Here is a 9,428-nt window from a genome sequence, read left to right as displayed (position 1 = left end):
AAAATTTGGGAATATTTACATAAGAACACTATCTTTCGCATGGCCATTTATTTAATAGTTGACTAGCATACATATTTATTTTTTAATATAATTTTGAAATAACGTGGTTGTCACGTTTCGCTAATCATTGGAATTCCATTTGGCATAAACATTTTTCCTGTAGAAAAGTGATAGTATGTCTTGTTGTACCTTCCAGTCGATAGCACGTTGACATTGCGTTATCCAATCGTGGTCAAATTAGCTTGACAATGAGTGCACATGTTCATGATGATGAGAATGTTAAACAAAATATTAGAATTTTGACCCAGAATTATTGGTTGACTGATCATGGTAATATGATAATACGTGACAGGTTATAATTGCTGGTTAAGGAAGTTAACCATCAAGTTGTAGAAATTAAGTACATTTTCGATGTAAACGTTTTACAGAATATGCCGAATCACGATCATGCTGGTAAAGGATAACAGAAAATGTGATCGAAGTTGTTGTCCACTCAAACTGTAGGATGTGGTTTGATTGATAATCTGGGGAAATATGACTTGTTCCTTATTTCTAAGATGCTATAAACCAGATTTCAGTAACCACGACTACTCTTAGTTCAATTATTTGTGTTACTGTTGTTTTTTTTTTTTTTGTTTATTGTGGTTTGTGTTTCACGACAATCTGATAAGCCAAGTCTTGTCCCAGTGATTTTAATATTTGGGTCTTTTGTGGTGTTGGTGGCCATTTTCCTAGTGTAGGGGATGTGTTCAGTGCTCTCAAACATGATTACCTCTGGCATAATTCTGTATGTTCTTAATCAGCAGTCTGTAATTTATTAGTTGTCGTTAGTTAAAGTCTGCAGTATTTGTTTCCCATTTATTCGTTTGATTTACCGACTATGTCCTATTTGCTACTGTCACATTTTGACTGAGCTTGGATTCGGTTATGTTTGTTGCATGTGTAGTTGAAGACGGTGAAAAAGCGGACATTTGTTTAGTGAAAATTGCTAGTAAAAATTGTTGATTTTTTTTTTAGATTAATGAATGTATCTCCCTCAAGCAAAGCTCTGGTATAATAATATTGGTACCATGTATCTAATTACCTTGCTCCTTTTGGGATTATTTTAGTTCCCAACGGTTTTGTGTTATAACATAGATGTAAGGTTCAGAATTATTTTTTTTTTAATTCAATATCAATAAACTTGCCTCTAATGTATCGTAATTATTGTCCTTTGCCTATCCGGCGGATAGTTGTCTCATTGGCGATCATACCACATCACCTTTAATTTATATGTAAAAAAGAATGAATAAAATAAAATCTAATTAAAAATGCATTTTTCTTCACTGACATTCGGTTTATTGACTTCTGAACATAGATTACCTAGATAAAACCATCGCTTAGGTCTCGCTGTTCTCAAACTTTTATCGTCAAAGAATGTTTGAATTCGTATTCTTGGCTGAAAAAATAATTTTGCTGAATACATTGCATACAAGATTTGCTGATCAGAGTTCATCAATTTCATTTTAAGTAAACTTTCTACGGCCATTTTATAATCCTCTATGAACAATGAAAGATATTCTGGTCTTCCAATGAAAAGTCCATCAGCTATATAATATTTAGTTTGATACATAATGTCCTTGAGAGTTAAGTTTGAATTGAAAAAAGCTACTTGCGAAAATGAAATATGATCATCTTTCATACTTTTTGGCGGTTTCATTTGAAAGTAGTCAGGTCTCATTCTTCTAAGATAGCCTATATCAATCCATGCAAGATATTTCGTCGTAAATATTTGTTCTTGTATTACTCTTCCGGTCAATTCATACTTAGCATGCATTGCAGATGAATAAGCGGGTCGACCCGGAATTGGGTATCCTTTTTGGTTGTAAATCTCTTTGATTCGTGGTTGCAAACCAAAAGCCCAAAGACTTGTTTGATTCAAAATGAATGCCTTAGTCATATGGATTGGGAAATGTCTACGATATAATTTGAACTGCACTGATAAATCAATTTGATCCGTATAAAGAATAACACAGTTGTTCACTGACTGAAAGCCTTTCATCCAATTGTTATATGTGCTTTTAGAAAAAATTAAATTTGGAGTTTTTTTAAATGACCTTATGTTAAAATAAGCTGTAACTAATGTTTATTCGTTTCCATTGACGCTGTGTACTTGATTTGCATGACCCGACAATTGAATTTCCATTTTGTGCTTGACATCTGAAACATATTAATGCTGCCATATTATAATTATGCATGCACCATTTTCGCCAATGTTTCTATGTTTGTGTAGTATACTGGGTGGACCTATTTTCATTACCAATTTTGATGGTTGCTTGTAGCAAGAAAACCAAGAGTTCCAAGTGGTGAATCTGCTTACCCTTATACAGAACCTGAGATCACCCTAATCTCTATTGGGATTCATGATGCTCTGTCTTTAGTTTTCAAAGTTGTGTTTCGTAAACTGTGTTGTTTGTCTTTTGGTCGTTTTCGGTTTTGCCATGGCGTTTTCAATTTGTCCTCGACTTATGAGTACACGAAGGTAAATAGTGACCTGCACAAATGATTGGCACTTGTGCATCGGTTACCTCTGTTAGAAATAATTTTAGATGACCTTAATTGTTTAAAAGGTTGTCTCGAAAGAATGCCGTTTTAAGAGGTGACTCATGATTGGTATTGTGTATTGTGTAGCGGTAAATTGTGTATCATGCGGTGGAATATCAGTGAAAAGTTTAACACCTCCGTTATGAATTTTTTATTAAAAATAAACATTGTTGGTAATCGCAGGCGTTTTTGGCAAATACTTTTGAATGATTTGTATCATGTTTTATTCAATTAGTAAAAGGTATATTGTATTGTGTAATTCATGCTATTGTATAGAATATGGTTTAAAGGGGACAAGTATAAGTTGGGAAATTGCACGAATCGGGGAGTGTTGGATACCGGAATATTCTTCTGATATGTAAATTAACAGATTTCATTTCGCTATATTTTCAATGTCTGGAAACAGAGAACGCTTACCTTATTAACGCGACCAGGCGAATTCAATTTCCTCGTTACCTCTTAAAATGGTATATCGCCAAGACGTCATGTTAAACCAATCTATTTATTATTTCTAGTTGGGATAGGATCAGTGCAAATGGATTTGTAGTGACATTTTACCGTATTATTCAACTTTTTTTTAAGTTTAATTTCTTTACTAATGTACCATCGTTTTTGCACTTGCAGTTGAATATCAAAGTCGGGTGACAAGACTTTATGGCTCTAATGGAACAATATTACTTCATCAATATTTTAAATAATAGATAAGGTTTTTTTTCACTCGGTTGTAGACTACAAAAAAAGTGCCACAACCTTTGAATGTGAGGTTAAAGGTAAATAGCTCAATTTAAAATTTTTTTGTTAATTTTAATGATTAAGTATTGAAAATAGATGAGATAGTATTAACGTTGTATGAAATGCATTTTACTAAAAATAAGTTTACAATTTAAGTCATTTCAGTTAAGTAACTATTTATCAAATTATAAGTTATTCTAAACATTAAGGTTTTACTAATCCATGCTTTCTCGTTACATTATATTCTTTTTTCAAATATAAGACAACAGAACACTACGCATAACAGTAATGAAGGAAAAAGAAGAATCAAATAAAATTCATGTTCTTCACGGATATGACTTGTTTTCGGTAGTAGGATTTAAACGAGAATAAGAGTGACGGACTTATTATTGAGACAAATAAAAAACATACGGTGTCATATGTGATGTTCCTTAAGCTCAGTTTATCAATTATATCTCATATGCGATAACCAATGCATATACATATTTAATTTTGTTTTAACTAGATTTTGAAACTAGAATCTTTCATTCTAAAATCAGTTGTGTGTTTCTAAATAAACATCATTACCAATGAAATTAATTCACAGCCAACAGGGCATATTGTACAGATAAAAAGTAAAATATAAGTTAAACATTTCAACAAGGTAACACGCTATCATATTTTATAAACTTGTGATTGTATATAATTTTAATATCGGAACGATACCCGATAATCCGAAAATTAGTGCCAGTTTTTGAATGATTATACAAATGTGCATACATTAAGCGGTCTTTTTGGCAATCATACCACATCTTCTTATTTTAAAATTTATTATCACAAATAAAGGTACGATTTGCTTAGGTAATTGTTAACGATAAATATGTGACTCCATTTGACGCAAACGATAACTGAAATGCGATGTGCAAATTCACAATAAAAAGATAATTGTAGAGAAAGAAGCGCATTTCATAGCGAATGAAAAACCATTCCCACCATCCCGGCTGTCAAACTATTTCACGATCTCGATATATTTGCGAAAGTTGAACATCTTGTTTATGCTTTGACATATAATAAGTGTGTTTTAGTCTGGAATAAAATGGTTTATTGAATATATCAGTTGAAATTAGGCTTTGGAGTCGCATTCAGTTATTCCGAAAATTCTAAGATCAGTACTGTGTGTCTTTTAATTTTGTGTCCTTTGGGTTGTTTGGTGATTTGTGCCAATTTGATAAGTCTAGGTCTTTAAAATTGATTTGACAGTTTGTATGTTGTTACACCGCTGACCATATTAAGGAGAGGGTTACGCTCTCCCGAATATAATAAACCCCACGCCATTTATAATTTGCCTGTCCAGAGCCAGGATAAAATATTTCAATAGATTTCGTTGGGCGCTGACTATATACAAATAAGGAAATTTGATATAATTACCAATGATACAACTAACCACCAAAGTTCAAATAAAGTGGATGTAAGCCATTGTAGGCAATCGTACGGCCTTCAACAATGAGAAAAAGCCATACCGAATAGTCTGCTATAAAAGGCCTCGACATATAAAATATGAAACAATTCAATTGAGAAAACTAACGGCCTTATTCATATCAAAACAAGTACGAAAAACAAATATGACAGACATGACCCAACGATAACATTGGAAATATAGGCACCTGACTAGGGACAGGCATATACAAAATGTGGCGGGGTTAAACATGTATGCTGGCGCCACACCCTCCCCTAATCTCAGACAGTGGTGTTACAATACAACATAAGAACAAACTATAAAATCAGTTGAAAAGTGCTTACTCATCAGATCGATATAAAGTAGAAAAACACATCTAACAAAACCTGAGACGGGATGGGAGAGAATGTATACATCCCTCCTTACAAAAAAGATGCAAATTACAGACCTAAGAGTACTCCCAGTTACTGACAGCCTGTTCAATTACAACTAGTAAAACAATCATGTATATAAGACTGAAATATCAATCAGTACACATCCAACAATCAATGGAGTTTGTGTAAAGATGTCATTAACTGTCAAATCTTGTGCAATGCCAAAGTATAGGTATCTACAGATCGCAGAACCGTGAATATGCATATGTATAACAATAATATTTAGTAAAGTTGTTTACTCTTTCTGTTGCAGTTTTTATCAAAATTCTATTTTTCCCTTTGCAATATTTCTCCATTTTGTAATTTTTTATATATCCTTTTACAGTATTTGTTTTGATCATGACTAAAAAGCCTACGATGACTTATAATTTTGCACATCGGTATGCCCTGTGGTCTGATGGATAGACTTATCCTTGTCAATCGTACCATATCTCCTAATTTTTCTTGTATTTGTGATCCTTAGATAAATAAAGCATTATTTGGACAAATATCATCTTTCCCCTTTACTCAAAGTACATACCTTGGAATATGTTGATGTTGATCAGTCGAGGCAAATAGGAAATACCATAATATTATGAAAAAGCATAATTCTACTTACATCTTGTGGCAAATTTGAGTTATCTTTCTTAGACTCACCCTGACAATTAAGACATGGGAGATAACAACTTTTGTCTTAAAGGAAGTTGTAAGGAAGATAACTTAATAGTATCATAAGTATAATTAGGATACAACATAAATTTGTAATACTTATCAAGTTTGATAATCCATATATCCATTCCATATCTGTTTTACAATGATTTATTTTTGTACCAATTTATGAATTGATAAGACTTTATCGAATTATCATGATTTTTATAACTTAAATCTTTGCATAGGTTATAGTTTACAATGTTTAATCTCGCGTTCCAATCATATTATGTTTCCATTTTTATTCACAATTGCATGTTTTTGTTGTATAATTCTTTGACGCTATCGGTAAATCTTATCAGTGGTAAAACGGCAAAACCCTCGTGTTTATTTTATTATTATTATCATTATATGCATAAACAAATTTCTGTCTGTTTTTTTCTCGTACAATAACATTTGTTGGAATTGATTGTAATTCAGAAAATATTGCATAGTGCAAGGAGATTTGGTGCCACGATATCTCAGTAGCATGAAGTCTAATCCCGACCAGGGAAGAACAAAAATTTACAGATCCAGCATTGTTGGCCTCACTATATATATATATTCATTATCATCCATGATTAATACAAAGATGTGAAACCGGTTGGTGAAAAAATGTAGAAGATTAAATTTAAGGACTTTAAGAGCATTTTGAAATTTAATTTTATTTCTTTTTCTACTAGTGTGGACGGAGAATTCAATTTTAAGTATTTATATATATATAACTCGTCTAAACATCAGCCCAACAATGTTAGATCTGTAAATTTGCTTTCGCAAATTTTTTGTTCTTCCCTCGCCGGGATTCGAACTCATGCTACTATACAAATCTAAATTGAAAACAACGTTCAAAATTATAATTGCGTTGGATAGACAAAGTATATATATATAGGTAAAAAAAATATAGGAAAAATAAGGGTGAAAATGCACGATATATTCATATTCAATACGAATATTCACATTTTGTCTATTCAAACATCAAATTGTTGAAAAATGTTCCAATAGAATTCTACTGGTTTCACTGCTTAACAAATACTCATGGATGAATTGAATATAAATACTTGGTGCATTTTCAGCCTTAATTTTTCCCCTTTTTTATGCACAGCGTGGACAAAACTTAAAACTTCAATATATATATATTCAATAATATAAGATAAAGAACATTAAGACTTAAACCAAATGTCGGAGTTGAATTTTGTAAATCAACTAACAACACAAATTATCTTTATAACCAATGTTAGTGATAATTTGATATAAGGTCCCAAAACAGATAAGAAAGTGAAGTTTATTAACTATTAGGTTTGGGTTCATTGTTGAAGGCCGTACGGTGTCACCTTTAGCAGTTATTTTTTTGTGTTATTTTGTCTCTTGTGGAGAGTTGTCTCTTTTGAAATCATACCACATCTTCTTTTTTATATTGTATAGTGTATTACGAACTAAAAAAATGAGTAAGAGATATTAACAAGAAATAATATGTAGGCCTAAGTTTAAATAGATACCTAGAATTAAATATACTTTTCTCTGTATGTGTGATATGTAGTTTTATGTAAAAAAAAATGGAAAATGTAGAAACCGTACGTGTTCAACAGACGGAATTGTGTTATAAACTTTATGATGAAATGACTATTAAGTTAAGTGGAGTTTTGTTACACTCTGGATTCTTTAAAGTTTTGACACAACATAATGGAGCTTCAATTCTTCCTTATCATAATCAAACATCCTGTTTGTTAAAAGCGGTACCACAAATAATTACAGTCTTTCGCAAAATTCTACCTTTATCAAGGTTGTGGTTTTGTCTTGAAGGTCAATATCAAGTAATAATTTTTGTAAACTCATTCAAACATTGGAAACCGATGCATAGAATAGCATGCGTAATTACATGGTTGATAACGCCACAAAGATAATACCACAGTATTAGCTATTGATAAAACACACACAATTATACATATGTTACTTAAATGCGTTTAAAAAGGTAGATCTGAAGATCTCGGGGCCACTTACTATGTAATGAGTGGTAGTGATGAGCTAAAATAGGTCACTATTTCATGAAAAGGGTGAGAAAATCAGATTGAATACATCGCGATCGATAGGTTGATATAATCACTTGCTTGATTATATCATAAGTATCTGATACTAATTATATGTCCGTATTTATTTTTGATGCGGCTGCCGTAAATACATCAGCTATTTGTCAAACCAATTAAACTCTATTTACTGAAATCTGGTATTTCCACTGATGCTATTTATAGATGCAATAAATCCGATCATTTTGATATGTGCACCTAATTCACATTAAAGGTTTGTTTACATGAAATATGATAACAATTATTTAAAGAAATTCCTTTGTGACAGCTAGCGTCCTATAGGTTACAATAAACCATTAGATTTTAAATTATTGACTGGGGTCACCTCTGATTAAAAATTGTGAAAATTCAGAGAGAAATGCCAGAACGTTTTGAAGATGATTTTTGTGTGGCATATATATTTGTGCATCTAACGAACTATGAATTGCATGATTCTAGAAAGTATTAAATACCGTATAGGTTACAATAAACCATTAGATTTTAGGGGCGCAGCCGTTTTATGAGCATAACTTGGTATTCAGAATTAAGTGTATAGCTAATCATGATTGGTTGATATGTGCGCCCGTTATTTTTTGACTAGTGTCAAGCTATCCAGCAATTCGCATCCTGCAATTCTTTTGCGATAAAGCTATCCTGCAATTCGTCATCCTGCAATTGCGTTCGAAAAACAACTTGAGTGACAATTTTATTTTTTTCAAAATCATGGTTTTTGACTTGTTTTGTTTGAAAAAAAAGATAAATATAAAGTTTTTTATATCCCATTCACAAATTTCTAGCTTCAGTTAACAAATTTCTAACTCATCTTTACGGTCTATAACTAGAATTTACAATTAGAAAAATCATGACGATTCAAAAAGAGATATATATCTGTGAAGTCCCGGATATGGTTTCGTTTTTATGCATGTTTAAGAATTTCTTGGGTAAGCTTTCTTAAAGGCCCAAAATTTCGTTCGAAACACGGAAATAAAGCCAAATTCGATAAAATACGCTCTAGGGTCACCCACTTTCCAACCAATTGTCTGGGTAGTTCCTTATGGCTAGGGATTAAAGACTCTGCTTCAATCAACAGCTATTATATAGTACTACAACGGGAAGGTAACGAATTTTTGGGGTAAGCTTTCTTAAAGGCCGAAAAGTTCGTCCGAAATATGCAAATAAAGCCAAATACGATATAATACGCATTTCGGTACCCACTTTCCGACCCATTGTTTTGGTAGTTTTTTATGGCTAGGGATTATAGAATCTGCTTCAATGAATAGCTACCGGTATTATAAAGTACTACATTGGGATAGTAGTGAATTTCTGGGGTAAGCATTCTTAAAGGCCGAAAATTTCGTTCGAAACACGGAAAAAAGCCAAATTCGATGAAATACGAATTGAGGTACCCACTTTCCGACCCATTAATTTGGTAGTTCTTTATGGCTAGGGATTATAGACTCTGCTCTGATAAATAGCTATTGGATAGTACTACAACGGGAGGGTAAAGAATTTATGGGG

General features: G+C 32.2%; 1 protein-coding gene across 1 annotated transcript; it reads right to left on the bottom strand.

The window, feature by feature from the left end:
- Nucleotides 1-1,300: 1,300 nt before the first annotated feature.
- Nucleotides 1,301-5,726, bottom strand: LOC127706699 (uncharacterized). Its single transcript, XM_052214883.1, has 2 exons — nucleotides 5,705-5,726; nucleotides 1,301-2,199 (listed from the first exon to the last, which is right to left on the bottom strand). The coding sequence occupies exon 2, from the start codon at nucleotides 2,039-2,041 to the stop codon at nucleotides 1,301-1,303; it is 741 nt and encodes a 246-aa protein (XP_052070843.1). The 5' UTR covers nucleotides 2,042-2,199; nucleotides 5,705-5,726.
- Between the last annotated feature and the right edge of the window lie 3,702 nt (nucleotides 5,727-9,428).

The sequence above is a fragment of the Mytilus californianus genome, unplaced genomic scaffold, assembly GCF_021869535.1.
Source record: "Mytilus californianus isolate M0D057914Y unplaced genomic scaffold, xbMytCali1.0.p SCAF_1, whole genome shotgun sequence".
Taxonomy (NCBI): domain Eukaryota; kingdom Metazoa; phylum Mollusca; class Bivalvia; order Mytilida; family Mytilidae; genus Mytilus; species Mytilus californianus.
The sequence above is the reverse complement of the archived record's forward strand: the minus strand, read 5'-3'. Positions and strand labels throughout refer to the sequence as shown.